The 22,895-nt window shown below is 39.5% G+C and overlaps 3 protein-coding genes and 1 non-coding gene across 4 annotated transcripts; 3 read left to right on the top strand and 1 right to left on the bottom strand.

Moving 5' to 3' along the window:
- Nucleotides 1-3,390: 3,390 nt before the first annotated feature.
- Nucleotides 3,391-6,790, bottom strand: LOC101310015. Its single transcript, XM_004296127.1, has 6 exons — nucleotides 6,499-6,790; nucleotides 6,016-6,408; nucleotides 5,787-5,917; nucleotides 5,242-5,658; nucleotides 3,615-3,762; nucleotides 3,391-3,512 (listed from the first exon to the last, which is right to left on the bottom strand). Exons 1-6 carry the CDS (start codon nucleotides 6,788-6,790, stop codon nucleotides 3,391-3,393), a joined length of 1,503 nt encoding a protein of 500 aa, XP_004296175.1.
- Nucleotides 6,791-15,810: 9,020 nt separating this feature from the next.
- LOC101299749 lies at nucleotides 15,811-16,492 on the top strand. Its single transcript, XR_184302.1, has 2 exons — nucleotides 15,811-16,070; nucleotides 16,256-16,492. It is a non-coding gene; the product is annotated as an uncharacterized LOC101299749 (transcript).
- A 1,460-nt stretch (nucleotides 16,493-17,952) lies between these two features.
- Nucleotides 17,953-20,166, top strand: LOC101309719 (tyrosine-sulfated glycopeptide receptor 1-like). Its single transcript, XM_004296126.1, has one exon. The coding sequence runs from the start codon at nucleotides 17,953-17,955 to the stop codon at nucleotides 20,164-20,166; it is 2,214 nt and encodes a 737-aa protein (XP_004296174.1).
- A 1,525-nt stretch (nucleotides 20,167-21,691) lies between these two features.
- Nucleotides 21,692-22,699, top strand: LOC101309437 (tyrosine-sulfated glycopeptide receptor 1-like). The gene has a single exon (XM_004296125.1). It carries the CDS (start codon nucleotides 21,692-21,694, stop codon nucleotides 22,697-22,699), a length of 1,008 nt encoding a protein of 335 aa, XP_004296173.1.
- Nucleotides 22,700-22,895: the final 196 nt, after the last annotated feature.

The following is a 22,895-nucleotide window of genomic DNA, read 5'->3' as shown; positions in this document are numbered from 1 at the left end:
ATCTGAAATCTACCTAGCCAAGAGCGGAAAAGTTTGACAAAAGAAGGGAGGAAGCTGCCATGAATGATGAGAAATAAAATCTGCGACATGAAGATTACTGAAATAAGACCAATTTGAAATACCCAAAGTCTCCAAAATAGGAGCTTGAAGCCATTTATCCTTCCAAAAACACACAGATTTACCATCTCCAATTAACCATCGACAATTTTGTCTAAAACCAAAAGCAACCGACCGAATACCTGGCCAAATTGAGGATTTGCGATAGCCCAGCTTGCAGACAGATAGAATAGGATACCTTGACCGTACGTAATCCCCCCATTGAGAATGAGAAGAGAAAGAATCCCAAGCAAACTTTAGGATAGCAGCTGCATTAAGAGAGGAAAGATCACGAATACCAAGCCCACCTTCCAGCTTCGGGGCACAAACCCGAGCCCAACAAATAGTGATGATTTTCCGAGTCTCTATATTACCAGACCAAATAAAGTTTCGTGCCCATGAAGTTAGCTTCTTCACCAAATACACCGGCCACTGATCTACAAGGATGAAGAGCAGGCTTAATGGAAGCTAGACCGAAAGGCAGTATATGTATCATTTCTAGGTGTTCTATATCCACAAATTGTATTTGTATGCTCTGTTATGTAATGTAAGGTTGTTCAGTATATGTATGATGTATCATTTCAAAGTTGTTTGTCTCACACTTTTTTTTTTGGTAAGCGTAAAGAGACAAACATCGTCCTCCTACGAAAATTTATTGAAAAAATAAAAATTGTACAATAAGCTAAAGGACTAGGCCAATGTCAACCATATAGTATAAAAAAACTTCTAATACCAAGAGAGAAAAACAATATAGCAAAACAAATAAATTAACGAAACCTAACATTCGGCATACTTAAAAGATCACGCTCATAATAAGACAAGATAAATGGAGGAGGCACATCCCATCATACATGCTCAGACAGAGATGTTCCATGATTAGCTAGAGCATCTGCTACCCTATTTTCTTCTTTGAAAATGTGAGAAGATTTGAAGTCATTGTAGAGATTCTGTATAGGCAATTCAACCACCTAACTCGAAGCTGCCAAGGCACAAGTGAAGGAGAGCGGATATAGTCAAGTACAATAGAAGAATCTACCTCCAACCAAACGTTCTTCCAATCACGAACCCGAGCAAGCTCTATAGCTGTGATCACTACCATTACCTATGCCGCAACTAAACTAGGAATATCAATATTAGAAGCAAAAACTCTAACAAACTGACCTTTATAATCGCGAAAAACGACACTAAAACCTCCAATACCCTCTTCATGCTTCCAAGCACCATCTGAATTTATCTTAATCTATCCAATGGTGGGGGGATGCCAAATGACCTCAACCATTCTAGGTATACGCCTCGATCTACAACAAGCACCAAAAATTTTCAAGATACGCAAATCACGAATTGTATTATGCATGTGACCAGTTGCTAATCTACTAGAAGCTTGGATATGCCCTGAAACTAGGCGACAAACCCCAGCAACTGAAAATGTCCTGCTCTCAAACCTAATCTGATTTCTTGCATGCCAGATATACCAGAGAATAAAAGTGAAACATATTAACCAAAGTTCTTTAAGTCGAGGGCTTCTCTCCATGGCTAAACCCAAACTAAAAACCTCACCAATTGTGTTTGGAACAAGGCCAATTTCAAAAATGTAAATGAATTGATTCCAAACTGATGCCGCAAAAGAACAATGGAGAAAGATGTACGTAATCTAGAGATTCAGTACTATTACCACAAAATTCACACCGTGAAGCCAATGCTACTCCTCTACGTTGCAAAAGATCATCTGAAATTACTGTACCTCTCATAACCTTCCAAGCATGCAAAGACATATATAAGAGGAAAAATAAATTTAGACCATAAAGGCTTACCCCACGGCACTACAGGAGATGCTTGTTGCAGAAAGAGAAAGGCTTGCTTAGCTGTTAGCTCTCTTGTAGAAGAAGCTTGCCAAATTAATTTGTCCTCCATTGAAGGATTTATGGAAATAGGAACTTGACAGATCAAATTGCACACTGTCGGTAGATTGAGTTGTAAAAGAGGAGGCAGAACCCAAGAGCCATTATCAACATAGTCTGAGACCAATGAAGAATTATCATTCAGAGCACCATGATTACCAAATAATTCAATGAGAGGTCTGCCTAAAAAATTGTCTCTCCAAAAAGAGATTTTGTCACCTGTACCAATCAACCACCGAGTGTTATTCTGCACCAACCCCCAAAACTTGCGCACTCCGAGCCATATAGAAGATGGAGCATAAGAACGACGCTTTGAAAAACGATTTCAAATAAAGCAACAACCTTCAGATGATGAGGTAAAAATTTCCCAACGCTTGAGCAAAAGAGACCTATTTAGCACATCAAGTTTCTTAAGCCCCAAACCCTCCTTCATCAATTGGCACACAACAAGACGTCTAAGAAACCAAAGGAATTCCACGTTTATCAATATCACTAGACCAAAGGAAGTTTTGGCACCATCTCTCAACTTTCCTTAATAAGGACATTGGCCATTCATACACTTGAAACGTGTAGACACATATGCTATATATCACAGACTTTATAAGTTGGAGACGCCCAACCATTGACAAAAAAGAACCCGGCCACCCAACTTGAAAGCTTCAATCTGACTCTGTCAACAATAGCTTGAAAATGGGCAACACGAGGCTTTCCATTAAAGATTGGGGCACCCAAGCACATGAATGGAGCAGTACCTAATGGAATACTCAAGCAATTAGAGATAGAGTGACATCGGCGGTGCATATGTTTCCCAATAAAAACTTGGGACTTGTCCTTGTTAATAATCTGGCCAAAAACACTACCGTATTCATCAAAGAGACTCATTACCCTCAATAGATTATGACGATTCCCCCTACATAAAATAATAACATCATCTGCAAACAATACATGGGAAGGGGACAGAGTACCTCTAGGCGAGTGGATACGTTTCACCTGCTCGGAAGATACAAGCATTGAAATACCACGGCTTAGAACCTCCTCCGCCAAACAGAACAGTAGAGGAGAGAGTGGGTCACCTTGCCTCACACCTTGCCCACAAGAAAAATAACCATAGGTTTTACCATTAATGAGCAGAGAAAGCCTGGCAGATAATAATAAAGCTCGGACCCATTGTACAAAAGTTTCATGAAAACCGAAGGCTTGAAGAACATGTAAAAGAAAGTCTCATGAGAGTGTATCAAACGCCTTGGTGATATCTGCTTTAATTGCTACATTTCCACCATAACATTTTGAGTCCAAAAAATTGAAACATTCAGAAGTCACCAAGATAGATACAGTTTGATATATTTCTGCCAACAACAAAAGCATGCTACTGAGGAGACACAATACGCGATGCAATTCAAGACAATCGAGGTGCAAGAATCTTTGGAATAATCTTGAAAACAAAGTTGGTAAGAGCAATCAGACGAAATTGCTTGATGGAGTCGGCATGATCCACCTTTGGAATAAGAATAATAAGCCCTGAATTAAAAGAAGCAGATAACTAACCATGTGTAAAAAAATATTGCAGCGCTTTGATCACTTCTACACCCACAATATCCCAACAAGAAACAAAGAAGTGACCATTAAATCCATCTAGAACTGGAGCGCTATCAAGGTCCATTGATTTAACTGCTCCCCAAAACTCATCTGGCAAGGGAACAGAAGTAAGGGACGCATTTTCCTCTTCAATGACCATAGAGGGAATAACCCAAGACACCAAACCAGAATCCTGATAATATGCATGTTTTGCAAAGAGATCCATATAATAATTAGGGTAAAAGTTATAAATAGTCCCCGTGGTTTGTGTCATGATTATGTTTGTCCCCGTGGTTTAAAATTGCCTAATGTTGGTCTTCGTGTTTTATATGTCGACCAATTTTAGTCTAATTTTAATATTCCGTCTAACACTGTTAGTGAGGTTATCACATGCCTCTTATATGCTGGGTTAATTTTGTCTTTTACCATTTTTTCTCAATCACTACAATCTATCGCATGAAACCCTTTGATGCATAAATTCGTGTACTTAGACTAGGTGAAGCAAGACACAACTTTTTCACTGCCCAATAACAAAAAAACCAAACAAGTATTATACATTCTTCAAATGTGGCTGAGCAAATTCAGCATACTTAATTGAGAATCATCCTAAGCATCCACAATAGTGTTGAACTCTTTTATTTTGCCAAGCACGTTGACATTACAATATTCTTAAGTATCAAAATAGGCAACTAAATAGTTAAAATATAGCCACAAAATAAACACACCAAAATTTAACATCTAAAAATTCATATATGCACGGCACCAATTCGCCAACACTGCTCAATTTTTCTGTCGAGGAGTCATTCCAAGAGGTCTCCATATGGGTGCAGAACCTTTTCTGGTATTTAAAGTTGACGTAGTCGTCTTGGAAGATTTCTTTTGTGTTGTATTTAAGGATGTGCCGAACTTAGGAGTAGAAGTTCCAACATTCTGTTGAGGCATGTTTACTCTAGAAGTTGAGGTAGTCGTATTGGAAGAGTGTTATTGTGCCTTGGAATTGTTGTGAATGTGCCACCTCCTGACACTCTTGTAATGGCAGGTTGATGTGGAACTTGAACCTACAAGCAAAAGACCACTTAATTACAGCTCTCAACATACAATGTCATACAAATATATACAAAGCTGATCAGGTGAAGACGTCCGCACCAAAGTTTTGGTGCGGATTTCTATTTTTACACCACTTTTCGATCGAATTTCCTCATCTCCACCGTCTATTATCTAGATAATATTGTGTAGATCATCTCTGTAAAATTTCAGCCAATTTAGTGATGGTTAAGGCCCTCAAAATCAAAAAACAAATGGACGGACTGAATTCTGTCCAGTTCATTATCTCCATTTGTTTTTCGATTTTTCACTTAGGCCACATGTCAGACCCTTTAATTGGATGAATTATAGGTTCATAAGCCTTCAAGTATGTCTGCTTGTGGTAATATCTATCTACATATGCCTCTGGTTTCTCCCTATTGTGATGAATACATGCAACAACATGCAGGCATGGTATTCCTGTCAAATCCCACCTTCTACAACTACATGTCCTTTCTCTCAAATTAACAACATGCCTGTCTTTTATAGTCTCTCCCACTTGAAATTCAAAATTTCTAGAGTATGTTGGTATATAGTACCTAGATGCATGAATGGCCTTGTTTAACTTATTTTGAATTTTAGAACATACCACATTTTGAAATTTAACAATTTGCTGTCTTTTTACTTGATATCTCCTCATAAGATTACACCTTATCATCTCCAACATGGTCAATATGGGCTGGTCTCTAGCAGTAAGTATCCAACTGTTCAAAGTCTCACATAAGTTATTCAAAAGCATATCACACTTCAACCTACTGGTAAACCTACACCTAGCCCATCTTCTAGGATCTTTCCCAATCAACCAGTTATATGCAGCTTTACTCAACTTCTTCAACTTCATCATTTCTGTCTCAAACTTAGCATTATTAGGTGCCCTAGCAGCACTCCACAACAAGTCTTTCAAAGCCTTACCTTTGTGAAGTTTCTTGAAATTTTCGTACAAGTGTCTCACACACCATCTATGATTTGCCATTGGTACAACAATTTTAAAAGCCTCGTCTAAACCCTAAAACCAAAATGTAAAAACTATTCAGCTAATAGTATTCTATTTTTTAAGTACAAAACAAGCAGAGATAGAAATGCTACTTTACCTTTTGCTGATCAGAGACAAAATTCCATCCCATGTGTCTCAACTAGTCCAAGATCTTCAATTAGTAGTTGTAGAAACCAACACCATGTTTCCTTATCTTCACTCTCCACCACTGCATAGGCTATTGGATACATATTGTAATTGGCATCAATGCCAACAGCAGCTAGTAGTTGCCCTATAATAACATATGAACTACTTCAGTTTTTTATATTAATTTATAGGAATTATAATTATATACAGAAATTAATATATCAGCTAAAGAAAACTCAATACCTGCAAATGCGCCTTTAAGATGACATCCATCTACTCCTATAATAGGCCTACATCCTCTTTTGAAGCCATTCTTACAAGCTTCAAGACACACATAAAGTCTTTGAAAGTATGGAGGATTTGCCCTCACAATCATACTGCTATTGATATTTGTTTGTCTTACTTCTGCACAATACTCCCAAATTCGACTATACTGCTCTTTATAGCTTCCTTCAACCATTCTAATGGCTTCTTGTCTTCCTCTACTACACTGACCATGAGATACATCCACTTCAATTTCTCTCCTAACAGTCAACTTCAACGTTTTTAAGGATAACTTAGAGTCATCTCTAAACCGATCCAACCACTTCTTAGCAATATACTTATAGGTCACATGCTTAATTTTTATATTGCCTGCTGCAATTATGCACATTTAACAGAGATTTGATTTGCCATGTACCTTCATCATTAGGAGATGTACGTATTTCCAAGGACAACCTAGGATACACTCTGCTATAATTCGGATCCTATCATTCTTTTTTATAGTTGTCTCATAACCTCCTTTGATTGAATACTCCTTTATTGCTTCCTTCACATCATTCTTTGTAGCAAACAACATTCCAATCACAAATACAGGGTTCTCCATATCTGTGGCAGCGTTGCACTTAGGATTTTTAGTCATTCCTTGTTCTTCATCATCTGAATTCACTAGACTATTCAAATCATCAGAATCATATTCTCTCTCTTGTGCAATGTTATCTTGCATGAAATTCAATGGTAACAAGGAACCTAATTCCATGGGCTATTCCTCTTCCAACATGATGTTCTCTTCTGAACGGTTTAGTGAAAAAGTATCATCATCTTCAACATTTGGTCTCCATAATGGAGTTAACACAGCAGTATCATCAAATAAATGATCGTCCTCTATAGCAACATCATTTTCTTCATCATACAATTCATAGTCGGAGTCGTCACTCTCACTTCCATGTTCATATCGAAGGTTCTGTTGCAATTGATCATCTTCCCCTTCATACATGTCTTCCTCTTCTTCAATTACATAATTCTCTTCTTCAGTCAATACATGTTTCACATTAATTGCAAGAAGATTGGGGCTGTGACACTCTAGTATGTTGATATTGACTGAAAACTTGGTTAAACAAATCATTAGGGATTTGAGTGAGCAGGTCATCAGGAATCTCATCACAATTATAATTCAATGTATCATTACCTTCAATTTGATTAAAGATCTGTAAGTACCATGCACACTAATAAAAATATAAGGCTTTGATTAAAAAAGAAGAAGAAAGAGCTGAAAAGAAAAAGTTTTCAATTTGTATACAGTACGAAGTTCCTCATCTATACATCGACCTAATGCTAAATTGATATTATATATGATTCAAAACTTAGGTGTTCTACTTTTGTTGACAATCATAACTTAGTGTATTAGCTATTACATCTAATATCCCAACAATACTGAGTAAATTCGAGATTGAAATTCACTGCATAGACTTTTTATAGAGATAGAACTTGAACCTAAACTCAAATCTTACGCTAAAACACCTTACATAGAATTCGAACCCTCAAAATATAGCTAGTTTGCTAAATCTTTTCCAAGAAAAACAGCACATATATAGATCACAATATTCTTACTTGGGTCATGAGGCCGTCTATCAAGATTCTCTCCTCCATGAGTCATCCGGCCAAGAACATAACAATGGCAGTTCGATTCTTTTTTGTATTCCTGAAAGCGGTTTGAGACGATAGAAGATGAAACGTGCAGTGGTTAACAAGTAATGGGTGACTGAGGTTTAAAGGTAAAAGACAAAATTAACCCAGCATGTGAGAGTCATGTGATAACCTCACTAACAGTGTTAGACGGAATGTTAAAATTGGACTAAAATTGGTCGACATATAAAACACGAGGACTAACATTAAGCAATTTTAAACCACAGGGACAAACATAATCATGACCCCAAACCACGGGAACCATTTATAACTTTTACCCTAAACATAATTAACAATATGATCTTGGATAGAGTGAGGATCATCAAAAACCTGATCGCCATCCCGAAGAAGAGTGATAGAAGAGCGATTGCGACGTGTTCTACACATCGCATGAAAAAAAGCAAAATTACGATCACCTTCTGATAATCACTTCAATCGTGCTTTCTCTTTCCAAAAACTTTCTTGCACATGAAGAGATTCTGATAAGTTTGCTTGCAGCTCATTCTCTTTTGCAAAGTCATCATCCGTTCCACCAGTAGTAGCAATATCTTCTTGAACTTTTGCTAAAGCTTCAACGTCTTTTTCCAATGTGGCTGTTAATGATGCTCTTATCTGCAAGAATGATGGGTGTGTTTTGTCTGAGCAGGTATCTAAACAGGAAGCCGAATCTACCTCATCTGAAACCAAGTCTGATCAAGAAGACGATGGCTTAGGGATGGATGATGACACAGATGTTCCAGGATCTGGGAAGGATGCCACACTCGCCATTCAGCCAATTCACAGAAGCGGCAAAAGACAAGTACAGAAGGATCATGATCTATCCCATGTAATTGGGAATGTGTCTGAACCAAGACCAGGAGTAAGACTGGTCGATTGGTGAGCAACTTCTCAGTGTTTAAATGTTTTGTTGCTATGCATAGAGATGACATCAACACTATCACATACTATGGCTTTGTTTCAATAATAGAGCCAAAGAATGTGAAGGAAGCCTTGCTTGATGCTGATTGGATTAGTGACATGCAAGACGAGTTGATTCAGTTTGAAAGAAGCAATGTTTGGCATTTAGTGTCTAGGCCTAGGGACAAAAATGTCATAGGAACCAAATGGGTGTTCAAGAACAAAACTGATGAAAAAGGTATTATCACCCGAAACAAGGCAAGACTTGTTGTGCAAGGATATTCTCAAATAGAAGGCCTAGATTTTGATGAGACCTTTGCTCCTGTAGTTAGACTTGAGTCAGTTCGTCTTCTACTTGCTGTTGCTTGCTATTTGAAATTTACCTCGTATCAAATGGATGTGAAAAGTGTTTTTCTGAATGGTACCCTCAAAGAGGAAGTGTATGTGGAACAGCCCCCAGAATTCCAGAGTCTTACCCATCCTGACCATGTCTATAGGTTAGATAAGGCCCTCTACGGTCTAAAGCAAGCCCCTAGGGCTTGGTATGAAAGATTGTCAAATCACCTTGTTGACCATGGGTATGTGCGAGGCTCAGTTGACAAAACAATGTTTGTCAAATGTACCTCAGAGCACATTATCATTGCTCAGATATATGTTGATGACATAGTGTTTGGGTCCACTTCTTCATCCTTGGTACATGAGTTTACTGAGCTCATGAAGAAAGAATTTGAAATGAGTCTCTGTGGTAAGTTAAGCTACTTCTTAGGTCTTCAGGTTGTGCAAAACCAAAATGGTCTGTTTATCTGTCAATCTAAGTATGCGCAGGACCTTGTTAAGAAGTTTGGGATGGAAACGGCCTCTGCCTTCCCCACTCCCATGAGCACCAGTTGTAAGATCAGTGCTGATCTGTCTGGCATTAATGTGGACCAAACCAATTACAGGAGTATGATTGGTAGTCTCATGTATTTGACTGCTAGTAGACCAGATATTTCTTATAGTGTCGGTGTGTGTGCTCGGTATCAAGCTAATCCCAAACAATCTCATGTCAAAGCAGTAAAGCGCATAATTCGATATGTTGCTGGGACTCTTGATCATGGAATTAAGTACACTTTTGGCACTAATGTTGAGATTGCAGGATACACTGACTGGGATTGGGCTGGAGATGCAAATGACAGAAAAAGCACTTCAGGTGGTTACTTCTTCGTAGGCAACAATCTTGTTTCATGGCACAGCAAGAAGCAAAATTGCACTTCTTTCTCTACTGCTCAAGCTGAGTATGTAGCGGCTGGGAGTTGTTGCACACAACTCTTATGAATGAAGCAGATGCTTGCAGACTACGGCTTCCAGCAAGGTACGTTATCCCTTTTTTGTGATAATACCTCTGCCATAAATATCTCAAAGAATCCAGTGCTGCATTCTAGGACCAAGCATATAGAAATCAGATATCATTTCATTTGTGGCTTGGTTGAAGAGAAATTGCTAGAGCTTGCTTTCATTCCAACTGAAAAACAATTGGCTAATTTGTTCACTAAACCACTTGACAATGCTAGGCATTTGAGTCTGTGCAAGGCTATAGGGTTGTGTGACAACAAGTAAATACCTCTCCTGCTAGTGTTTGTGTGTTCTGTTTGGTGTACATATGTTCAAAAAAATCAAAAGTAAATTTTTTTTTTTTTGTTCTCCAGCTCCTCTTTACAAGTTCAGGTTAGAGGACCTTCTTGGTATCCTTAGTCAGTTTCTAAACTTGACCTATGTGACTATCTCTCTTTCCTTTCCTTGGTTTAGTCTTACTCTTCACATAGGTATGTGCATATGTTCGGATGATGTTGTATGTGGTCTGACTTTTATTGCAAATCTGCAGTATCCTTATGTTCACTCTTAATGATCACTTTGGTTGCACTAAAGCTTGAGCTATATACTTGAGATGAGAGTTTATACTAAGGGGGAGTTTGCTTTCCAAACTAATCTCAAAGTAAACATTCCTTGGCTGTGGTGAACAATTCAAGGGTGAGCAGAAACGAGATCGGTTTGAAGATTGAGGTTCAAAGAACTCAATGATCTAGGCTAATCTCAAAGTACACATTCTTTGGTCGTGATGAACGATATAAGGGTGGGAAGAAACAAGATTGGTTTAGAATTAGGAAGTCTGGTTGAACATGTTCGAAAAAAAAAACAACAATGACAATCACAAATGACTTCCTGAAATTAGCTAATCCTCCACTTGTCTAATATATAGTGGGGATTTCTGAGATGATTCTATCCTTCGATGGGTTCGGATGATGTGTCCACATGAGTGTCCTTGTTACACCTATTGTCCAAGGTCAACTGATCTTGAAGCAATGACACATTCTCTGCTACTTGAACCTATGAGGATGATTTCTTAGTTGAGGCTGTGTCATCAATGTTGGACCAAATAAATTCTTGGATAAAAGTAGCCTCTGGACTTTAAAATCAAATTTTGGAGAGATAAAGATGGAAGAACCAGTTGATATCCCTGTATGACATAGCTCTCATTGAAAATAATTCCTAGTTGATGCTTCAAGCTTATCAAGCACCATGTGGTTATTATCTCACTTACACACTCACTCTAAAGTGCTGCAAATAGAAACAAAGACCACTGGGACTTGTCACTTTCACAAACCTATGTGATTTGTTTTTGTTCGATCAAGGTTTGGTTGTTATGATAGCTCACCTTGTGAGTCTATGCTTAAACTGACTTCAAAAAACAAGGATATAAGTTGAATGGTCATTTTCCTTCAGCCTGTGTGTACCGTCCTTTTCTATAAGAGTGTTTATCAGATACAAACAATTCTTTGCTTTCTCTTATGCATACTCTTAGGGGGAGTATAGACTTGGGTGGACTTTTCCATGGGTTCTTGTTTGTTTGCTTGTGCTTGCGTGGCTATTTTTCATGATTCTCATTGGTTGGTCTGGGCGGTATTGTCTGGTCACGTCCTAAAGCATCATCATTGCATGGGATTAGGTTATTTAATTTTTATAGCCGTTTTGGGCAGTTGGGATTAGTGGGCTTGACGGTTTTCGAGACACTCTGATCGTGTCCCACGCTTCCGCCTTCTCCTTAACCAATCTTTCTCTCTTCTCTTTTCTTTTAGAAACCCACTCCATCTCCTTTCATCTTCTTCTCTGCTCTGAGTTTTCCTCCTTCTCCAATCCAAAGCCTTCTCAGAAATGTCGAACACACCTGTTGGACCACATTTCGTCAATCTAGGGGAGGAACCCACCATGGATGATCCCCTAAATTTGCTCCCTATTCAGGCTGAAGTGCCTTTCCCTGGAGGTCAATCTCTTAGGCTCTCTGCTACCCCTGGAGGTCTCTCCATAGCAGAAAAGCTTGAAGCTTTGAGAGACCCAGTCCCTTCTGCAGCTTCTGGGAAGCGGTCTCGTTCTCCCTCTGGCGAAAATCCGGCCAAGGTTGCCAAGCCAGCCTCATCTGGTGGACCATCGTCTGTGGTTCCTTCTCCTCCGCCGTCTTCGGCTCACTCCACTAAGGATGCACGGACAGAGGTGCATGTCTCTGTCCCAGAGCCCAAATCCAAGCGTTGCACCTCTAAACGTAGGGTTACCAGATCCACCTCGACTCCTCAGGCTCCCACTGCGCCCACTGGCGTTCCGGCTCCTGATGAGGCCTCTCCTGCGGTTCCTTCTTCTGGGTCTCCGGTGGCTAAGCGTCCTCCGCCTCCTAAGGCTCATGCTAAGCCCTCCGTTAGCTCTAAGCCCTCTCGTGCTGGTCCTCAAAAATCTGTTGACAAGGGCAAGGCCCCCATGGATGGAAGCAAGGCTGCTCAGTCCACCATGCCTCCTAAGAAACGATCTGCTGAGGTATCTCACTCTTCCGTTCCTCCTCTTTCTCACTTTCAATCTGAGGCTGGTAGAGACTATTTCTGTACTTCCATTGTCAATAAGCGGATAGTGTTTGAAAGACCCATTGCTTTTGACTCTTTGCATCCTGAGGTTAAGAAATTAGCTGTCTATTGGGGATGGGATCAGGTTCTCACATCCTTCCATAGGGTCAATAGGACTTGGGTTCAAGAATTTTATGCCAATTTTCCCCAAAATGCACCAGAAAAGGTGAAGGTTCATACCCAGCGCCCCATTGTTGTCAAGGTTAGGGGTAAGGAGGTTGCCATTTCTCCTCCTAGGATTCGATCTAGCATGTCTCTCCCTGTCACAGAACCTAACTCAATCCAATTGGTTTTTGATTACATCAAATCTGTCTCTCTTCTTGAGCTAGGAGCAGCCCTTTATCAGTTCACTTTCCCTCAGCCAGAGATCACTGCCTCTCATCTCTCCAGTCAAGTTATGTCTGAGTTGTGCAAGCTTTTAGGGTTTGTAGTTAGATCACTCTTGACTCCCACCTCCAACACCAGCAAAATCACTCACCAACAGGCTGCTCTGATCAAATATCTAATTTCTAGCCCTTCCAAGCCTCGTTTTCCAGCTGAGTGTTTCATTTACAAGGCCATTCGTAGTGCGGGCACATCTCTTCGTGAGAATAGCTCTCTTGTCTTCCCTGCTGTCATCACCAAATTGTGTTTGGATGCTGGTGTACATGTCCTTGACTCTGATGTCATGGCTACTAAAATTGAGGCGGCTCCGGTCGACAAGTTATCCTTGGCAAAATCAATGAGTTAGTCTGATGTGTATGTGGAGTCTTTGGAGCAGACCCTGCTGAAGCAAGAGATCAAGCGTCAAGTTTCCAATGCTGTTGCTACTCTTCAGGCATCCTTTACTGCTCAGTTTGAGGCCCTGCGCAATGAATTGAAGAAATCTATGGGGGACAAATGCGCCTCCTTTTAACCCCTCTGGTGGGGATAGTGCATCCTCTACCTCTTCTTCCAGCTTTAGGTCTGAGGAGTCCTCTTACACTTCTGCTGCGGAGTCAGAGGAAGCTGTGTGATCTTATTGCTTTGTTGGCTTACTTGTAGGCGTTGATGTATACTTTTTATGTCTCTTATTTTTCCATTGTAGGTCTCTATTTCTTTTAAAAACCTCTCGGATATTTTATTCTCTGTTTCCCTTTGGTATTCCTTGCCAAAAAGGGGAAGAATTAGTTGTAGGATTTGTTGTTTATGTTTGTAAGACATTGTTGGTTCTATGGATGTTTAATACAATGTTTTCTGGTTGTTTAATTCTCAGTATTTCTGTTATGTGAATATGCTCAGTTATAATTTCTGTGATTCTTCACTTGTTCTTGAAGATTGTATTCTGCAGGCTGTGTTCCTACAAATGAAGTGTTTTGTGAAGGAATGCCAAAGGGGGAGATTGAAGGTACAAGGATAGTTGGCAATCCTGTTATCCTGCAAAACACTTTGAAGACATTGTTATCTGATCAAGAACAAGTACTACCACCCTTATGGTTTCAGGTAAAACATGCATCTGCATATCATTGTTTTTCACAGAGGTTAGCAGCTTCGCTTGCTATCCTAGTACTGAGTCTCTTGTTGTCCTGAGTTTTAGAGTCTGTTATATTAGGTTAATAAGGCTTTCAAATTCAAATGGACAACTGAGTTTGTGGGAAGTGCCTTGGCATTCAAACCAGTCTAAGGGTTGAGATCTTTTGTTTATGCCAACCCGTGACCAAATGGTTTGATGCTCAAGGCTCCAGCTAGGATTTCATGTTATGTTATCCTATGCATAGCTGGTCCCTGTATTGGTTCAAAGACCAGTCGCTATCGGCTGTGTCAAGGTCCACTGATGGACTGAGTAAGAGGGTTTGAAGCCTCTTTGCTCCTTACTTTGAATCGTTCATGTTTTAGGAAAGGTTTTTTTGTCTTATTGAGATTGTTTGTGTCATCTCTTTGTTTGGACACATCGCTTTCAATATGGGAGCCAAACACTTCTGTCCAAACCTTTCTGAAACTTGTTGAGGTCAGCTTACATCATTTTTGATGCCTTGTCTGCCTATATATATATATATATCTATAGCCTTGGCTTTGCTCAATGGTTGTGGAAAACTACCTTATTGTGTTTTCTTTGTTGAGTCTAGTTTTAGCTTGCATTGTTCATGCTGCTCTAAGTCTTTTTCGTGAATGTAAACCTTAGAGCTTGAACTCAAAACTTCCTTCATCAACTCATATCATGTTGCATACCATGAGGGATGTGTAGTGCAACCAACCCAAGAAGTGTTCAAGGCTGAATCAGCTAGTGGTTAGCTGGATTCAAGAACAAAGCTTCTGATAGTACTCCATGTTGTAAGAACTTAGAAACAAGAGAGGGAATAGGTCTAGACTAGTTCGGGACTAGGAGGATAGCACTGTGGTAGTGTATCACTAGAACTATTATTCTTGTAAGAAGTTACTTCAACTTAGTAGAAAGGTTTGTCTCTCAAGAGTTAGAGACACGCAGTTTTTCTCCCTGCATTCAGGGTTTATGCGAAGAAAAAAACATCCTTGTATTATTTCTTTATTTGCTGTAATTTACTTTCTGCAAACTCGTATCCTGTGAATCTGGGATAGCACAAGTGATTGTTAACCTCGGATACAGAAGTAAACGAAAATTCAAAAAGGCCTATTCAACCCCCTTCTAGGACCTTTAGACCAGAAACAAACCGACCCTTAACATCAGCAATATCCTCCCATAGCTTACCGCGCTCGGCTATTGTTGTACGAGCACAGACAGCGATGAGAAAACAATTCACTGAATCAAACATGACCTAGAGAGATACTTGTTGATCTGGGATGAATAAAATACGAACCCAAGGAATAAGTGAAGCTTTGCAGAGAACCCATAAGTTAGGCAAAGAGGAACCCCAATCATTTGTACAAACCGGGCGCATGCCTACCGAGCGCCAAAACGATTTACAAATCACAACTAATAATATGGCAATTATCCTGTAGACAACGTACGCAATGCGTAAGAGGATCAAAACCCTAAACCTTCTAGCATCTTTACAATACACCACTACAATGTACTGTCATAACATTTCATTATCGTTTAATGGGTTCAAAGGTCCGTGATCTCTCTTAACTAGGACGAAAGCTGTAATGCGAGTCAGATTTGGGTTTTGGACTTTCTGGTCGTGTCTCAATCGGCTTAATTAACTTGGTCCCCGGAGAGAGATATCATTTCCTTTTTTCTGTTGACTTAATTGCATGAAAGTAAACCTTATTTAACTTATCCCCCAATGTGTGTGTGTGTGTAAGTATATAAATAGCCTTGAAGACTGGGTGAGAAATCATACTAACCTTTAACGGGAGATATGGCGATGGCTCAGGGCAGCTTCTTTCTCCTCCTGATCTTCTTCTCTTCCTTTATATCTACTAATAACACTCTTTATGCATCTGCTTCCAACCAAGCTCAACACAGGTCACTTGGTCTGTCATCTACTCCCTCAAACCGAATTTCTATTCATTGTCAGCCTCGTCGGATGGGCATTACCAAGTGTAATCACAACGGTTTGGTCTCCGCCTTTGATGGAGGCGGCACCCCCCTTGGAGGTACTTGTTTTTCTCTCCAGTATTGGTTCCTGTCTAACCCATATAAATACAACTCAGCTGATGTATATGAGTGCGGTTTCATTTTCTTATCCGATATGTGACTAGTTGGTTGAACTGATCTCATTCTCAATTTTAGGGGTTAAACTAAAGTGGTGCTAACCTTGTCCATTTTGTTTACTTTGCAGGGATCATTGGAGGACGTCATCCAGTACCAAGCGCTCCATAGTGCCTTCAAACTATATATAGTCAAATAGGGAATATGAATAAGAGCAATATTAAGTAAGAGGGAACACTAATGTTGTTCACTCTTGCTGTTGTGTAATACAAGCCCTATTTTACTCACTAGCTAGCTACTTCATGTACTGTGACAATTCAACATAAGTATCCTATTCCTATAAGGAAACTGTTACAAATATTTCTATAATGACTTGCAATCCATCCCAGTATCTATGTTTTTTTTTTTTTCGCTGAATGATCGAGGATAGGCCAATAAATCGCCTATCACTATTTTATTAATAAAAGAAAAAAGAAACAAAGGAGGGAGATCAAAACCAAAACCTCCCGAAACATATGACAAATTAGCTGAAACGAAATTGAGGCATACCTCTAACATCGTTATTATAAGACAATAATATGAAAGGTGGAGGCTCATTATCTATGTTCATTTTTCTGTCGATCTGATTGCTTAGGCCTTAAACAGTACTCTAGTGAGCACAAGGAAATAATCTTCTCCGGTATGACTTATGACTAATAAGAAACCTAGCTGGTTAGCTAGTACATGTGCATGTTTGTTTGTTGGGATTAAATGAGATAGTGCTAAATAAGGAGTCCATTTAATTAGTATTGTGTGTTTGGTATCACTGGATACTAAAATAAATGGGCTTACGTAACACCTTGTTTTCATTTTGATCTCGTTAGGTGGTGTTATTGTGGGTACTCAAATATGTTATCATTAGATAGCACCATCGATCATTCTAAACTATAAGCCAAGCAAACTACCATATAATCCCATGCAACACCAAACATGGGTTAATATTAGTACAACTTAAGACACCTCACAGAAGTCCAGGACAGTCTTAAAAAATAAGGTGTAATGTAGTCCCAAGTACCAAACGTGCATATAAGAATAATAAATAAATAAAAGAGAACGATCCCGTAGCCTTACCTTTATTCTTAGGCAAGGGACCAGCTCAGTTACAGAGAATTCGGGTATGTGAGCCTTTGGGAGAGATCAAATATTTCGCTCCCTTAACTTTCAACCTCACATTAAGTCATAGCTCACAGACTAGAGGGACTCTCTGTCGTCCCCATCGCCCTAACAACCGATCACGGTGAGGTCTCTGGTTCAAGTCCAGGATGGCCCAGCTATTTCAGAGAAATCGACATTTCTAAAAAGTCATCCACAGCACAGCACCCCAACATGGACTTAATTTAACCGTTCAGACTTGAGACGACAATGGCTGCCTTGATGATAAACACTACTCACTGAGCCAAACGTGATCTTAGTCTTTCAATCTTCACTTCAAAAATGCAATCGAGATTGTCTACATGCATGCATCAAAAGTCAGTGTCTAAGTGACTCCGGCGTCAATGAAAAAGTTAAAGCAAGGTCATCAGACTCAGTTCCTCCAATGGAGGTCGACATGCCCCTTCGTCAGAATTCAAACGTCAAACATGATAGTTTGTGGTTCTGAGAGTTCCCTGCTAAATCTTCGGTTTGTATTTTGTAAGTATGTGATAATTTTCCCTATGAACACTACTATTGTTACAAGAATCGAAGCTAAGACAAAAGTGAAGGCTCTTGCTTCTGACTCTTGATATATAAACAAGCACTAGGATAGGTGAGCAATTCAAATTAAACCTGTCTTACAAACCAAGAAAGATGCTAGCAGTGCTACCTTATCACCCAATAGCTCAATACTTGCTTCTTATTCTACTTGGCTCCATTTTATCTACACATATTCATGCATGCACCTCAAGTGAAAGTACGTCTCTCTTGTCTTTCGCCCTCACTCTGTCTTCTCCTTCCTTAAACTGGACTAGCATGGATTGTTGCCAATGGGAAGGCATTACTTGTGATGCGGTTGGTCGAGTAACTCATTTGCACTTATCCTCCAAAGGCCTCAAACTCAAAGGAGGTCTTTTTTCCTCATCATCACTTGGTAATCTCACACATCTAACCCACCTTAATCTCTCTCGCGATTCACTTCGTGGTTCTTTAGATCAAGCTGGATTCTTCTTGTCCTTGACTCGTCTTGAGGTACTTGATTTGAGTTTTAACCTTCTTTCTGGAGAGCTACCAGGTTCTCTATCATCATCCAATAATATTCGGATGGTGGATTTATCTAGCAATCAGTTCCATGGTGCAATTCCATCATCCTTCTTCCAACAAGCAAAGAATTTGTCTCGTTTCAATGTAACGAACAACCACTTCACAGGTTACATCCCCTCCCCTATTTGTGTCAAGTCTTCTTCCTTGATTAGGCTATTGGATTTTTCCTACAATAACTTTGGAGGCAATCTCCCTCGCAGACTAGGAAACTGTTCCAAACTGGAAGTTTTTCGTGCTGGTTACAATAACCTCTCAGGATCACTTCCAGAAGATATCTATGATGCTACCTCACTAAAAGAAATTGCAATCCCCGCAAATTCTTTGCATGGGGGCATTAGTAACAGAATTGTTAACCTCACCAACCTCACAATCCTTGACCTCTCCTTAAATCGTTTCAGTGGCATGCTTCCAATATATATTGGGAAGCTCTCCAAATTGAAAGTCTTGCTCCTTCATTCCAACAATCTAGAAGGTTCTTTGCCACCATCTTTGTTGAATTGCACAAACCTTATGGAATTGAATCTAGGATTCAACCTTTTGGAAGGAGAAATCTCAGCTTTCAATTTCTCTAGACTTGGTCAACTTCGTAAACTTGACTTCATCAGTAATCATTTTACTGGTATCTTGCCAAGAAGCCTATACTCATGCAAGTCCCTTAGAGCAATTCGATTAAGCTTAAACAACCTAGAGGGACAAATACAACCCGAGATTGTTTCATTAGAACATTTATCCTTCCTCTCTCTTTCTGGAAACAGACTGACCAATCTCACAGGCGCTATGAATATTTTGAAGGGCTGCAGAAATCTCACTGTACTCATTCTTTCAACCACTTTTATAGGTGAAGAAATGCCAGATGGTGATCACATGACTGACTTTGATGGATTCCAAAATCTTAGAATTTTGGCTTTGCGTGGTTGTGATCTCACCGGTCTAATACCTATATGGTTGTCTAAGCTCAAGAAGCTAGAGATCTTGGATATGTCACTTAATAGAATCACAGGCTCGATTCCTACTTGGTTGGGGACTTCTCCAATGCTCTTTTCTATAAACTTAGGGTCCAACCTAATCTCAGGTGAAATTCCAAAAGTACTTTGCACACTACCAATGTTGGTATCTGAACAAGCTGCAGCTCAAGTAGATCATGGTTATCTTGAATTGCCTTTCTACGCCTCCCAAGCCATGCCTGATGCAAGCATTTTACAGTTCAATTCTTTGTCTTACTATCCACCATCAATATTCTTAGGCAACAATAGCATCAGTGGCAATATACCAACTGAAATCGGGAAGTTGCAACTTCTCCATATATTGGATCTCAGCGCCAACCAGGTGTCCGGCAACATTCCAGACCAAATATCGAATCTCAACAACTTGGAGACTCTGGATCTTTCAATGAATCATTTGTCCGGAGAAATCCCAGCTTCATTGGCGCATCTTAGTTTCTTGTCATCTTTAAATGTCTCGTATAATAATTTGGAAGGGGAAATACCAAAAAGCACCCAGCTCCAAGGCTTGAATGTCTCAGCATTTGAGGGGAATCCAAAGCTTTGTGGTTCCCCGCTTCTAAATCCGTGCCAACCATTCAATGGTACTGATTCAGATGATGATAAGAATGACGGGAATCAAATTCTAGGCTTGTCTATTTCCGTTGTGCTTGGCTTCATTATAGGGTTAGTGGGAGTTTGTGGTTCATTATTGCTTATCAAGACCTGGAGGGATGCATATTTCAGTTTCCTGTATACTGTACAAGAGAGGCTCAAATTATGAATGAGATTGGACAGTTTGCATAACAAGGGCGAGTTGGAAAGAATTCTTATGAAGCTAGAAGTTTGTACTTCCTTTCAAAAAAAAAAAAATTTGTACTTATTATTAATTTCAGTGTATTTTAGTTTTACTTATTATGCAAGGCACAGTACTCTTTGTTTTCATTATACTGTTCTTAGATACTTCATACTTGTACTTCTATTCAAGTCAAATTCTTGTTTCCTCTCTTTATTTTTTCTTTTTTCTATTGGGTAGACAGCATCTTACTCTTCTTCTTCTATGATTGACATCTTAATAATCTATTTAATTAAGCTGCTGCCAGGAATTTTACAAATAACTACATGTGTAAATAATTATATATATAATCATCCTATCTCTTACAGTGGTCCAACTAAATTAAGAAAGCTTAGTTCATTCTTTTGAAGAGATAATGGCAGAGGACAAATTTATTCCCCCAAATAAACTAAACAAAGAAAAAAGAAAAGACTAAAGGACACTATCTAGAAGGCTTATTTCATTCTGATTGCTTGTAATCCTAAGAAGACTAAATTTGCAAGCTTCAGGCTATCCAATATTTTGTATGGTCACACATCTAGCGAGACATTGGAAATACTGAAGCTCTCCGCAACTCTGTTTTTAGTGTTTTATGCTATAATATATACTTAGCTGCGAATTTAAACATCTCGGTGTTGTTAATTAAAACTTTATGTCAGTATCTTCTGGAAGTAGAGCATAGTTTTCTACCAAATTTGTTCTTCTGCTAACTGCTAGCTATTATATATGAAAACCATACTCCTCAATTTATAATATTGTGCATAAATGTTACCTGGAGCAGGCGCCAGCCGCGCTTTTCCTTCTTCTGTCCATATGCCATTGCTTCTATTTTCCATCTTAATATATGCTGCCGTGTTTTATTTTCTTCCAATTGTATAATTTCATTGACAAAATGTATCATATATAATCTGGGTCGTCTTGGAATTTCAAATCTTCTTCAATCTGTATATATGCAAAAACTGACGATCAAAATCTATCACAAGTCCACAACCATATGATCATGGCTCAGCCTCGAAAAAACATAACAGTACAACAAGAGTACCCAGTGACACAAGGCTTTATTCTCAAGCTAATCTTGTTTTCTCTCATTTTATCTACTCATAATACTCATGCATGCATCCAAACTGAACGTACCTCTCTCTTGTCCTTTGCCCTCACTCTATCTTCCCCTTCCTTAAACTGGACTTCTAGTAATTGCTGCTATTGGGAAGGGATTACTTGTAATCGATATGGTTGGGTAACCCACTTGCGATTACCCTCCAAAGGGCTCACACTAAAGGAAGGTATTTTTCCCTCATCATCACTTGCAAATCTCACACATCTCACTTGCTTGAATCTCTCACACAATTCCCTTTTTGGTTCTCTTGATCAAACTGAGCTCTTCTTGTCCTTGAATGATCTCGAAATCCTAGATTTGAGCTATAACCTTCTCTTTGGAGTGTTACCATCTTCTCTACCATCCAGTCATATTCAGATGGTGGATTTTTCCAGCAATCGCTTACATGGTGTGATTCCATCTTCTTTTTTCCAACAAGCTTGGAACTTGACTAGTTTCAATGTCAGTAACAACACCTTTTCAGGTCCTATCCCATCCTCTATTTGTCTTCCTTGTTCCTCGTTACGACACCTTGGTTTTTCCTTCAATAATTTCAATGGTAGTATTCCTCGTGGACTCGGGAAATGTTCCAAACTGCAGGTCTTTCGTGCCAGTTATAATTACCTCTCAGGATTACTTCCAGACGATATCTACAACGATTCTGCACTTGAAGAAATTTCATTAGCTCGAAATTCATTTTCTGGAGCCATTAATGATAAAATTATCAACCTGACTAACCTCACAATACTAGACCTCTACTATAACCAATTTACTGGCGTCCTCCCTCTCCATATTGGTAAGCTCTCTAAGTTAAAACACATGCTCTTAGATTTCAACTATCTTGAAGGATCATTGCCCCCGTCTTTGATGAATTGCACGAACCTTGTAGAAGTTCGTATGGGAGCGAACAACTTAGAAGGCGATATTTCCACGCTTAATTTCTCCAGGCTTAGTCAACTTGGTAAACTTGACATGCGGAAAAATAACTTCTCAGGTATCTTGCCAAGAAGCCTATACTCATGCAAGTACTTGAAAGCAGTTCGACTGAGCTATAATAATCTAGAGGTTCAAATACACCCTGAAATTATTTCCTTGAAGTACTTGTCCTTCATCTCACTTGGTTGGAACAAACATTTGACAAATGTGACAAGGGTAATGAAGACACTGATGGGTTGTGAACGTCTCGTCGTCCTTTCCTTGGCATCTAGCTTTTTAGGTGAGGAACTTCCCGCTGATCTTGGAACATTTAACTTTCATGGATTCCAAAATCTTCGAGTTTTGGATCTGAGTTCATGTAAACTTTGTTTTGGCCACGCCAGTAAGTCTGGGCATGCAAAGTCTCTTTTAGTTGTTACGGGTGTGCCACCGCGTGGACGCGGAATGTAGTGGTTGTAGTAGCGGAGTGCACTTAGCCTTCTGCTTCTAATCAAGCGACTGAGGATGGAGAGAGCACCAACTCCACCGCAGGGTTCTTCAGATTCGCCTTGCGTACTGGGCAAGGACTTACAGTAGTCCGTCTGAGCGTCACAATATCGATACTCGACGTAGGATCAAGCAGAGCTTCAATTGGGAAGGAGAGGAA

This window comes from Fragaria vesca, linkage group LG3 (assembly GCF_000184155.1).
Source record: "Fragaria vesca subsp. vesca linkage group LG3, FraVesHawaii_1.0, whole genome shotgun sequence".
NCBI classification, from domain to species: domain Eukaryota; kingdom Viridiplantae; phylum Streptophyta; class Magnoliopsida; order Rosales; family Rosaceae; genus Fragaria; species Fragaria vesca.
The sequence above is the reverse complement of the archived record's forward strand: the minus strand, read 5'-3'. Positions and strand labels throughout refer to the sequence as shown.

Bases quoted from the DNA above. Each gene is read 5' to 3' on its own strand.
- LOC101310015 (XM_004296127.1), bottom strand. From the start codon at position 6,790: ATGGAATTAGGTTCCTTGTTACCATTGAATTTCATGCAAGATAACATT. The intron at 6,409-6,498 runs GTATCCTAGGTT...GCATAATTGCAG, and splicing joins GATCCGAATTATAGCAGAGT to CAGGCAATATAAAAATTAAG. The intron at 5,659-5,786 runs GTTGAGACACAT...TTTTGGTTTTAG, and splicing joins TAATTGAAGATCTTGGACTA to GGTTTAGACGAGGCTTTTAA.
- LOC101309719 (XM_004296126.1), top strand. From the start codon at position 17,953: ATGCTAGCAGTGCTACCTTATCACCCAATAGCTCAATACTTGCTTCTT.
- LOC101309437 (XM_004296125.1), top strand. From the start codon at position 21,692: ATGGTGGATTTTTCCAGCAATCGCTTACATGGTGTGATTCCATCTTCT.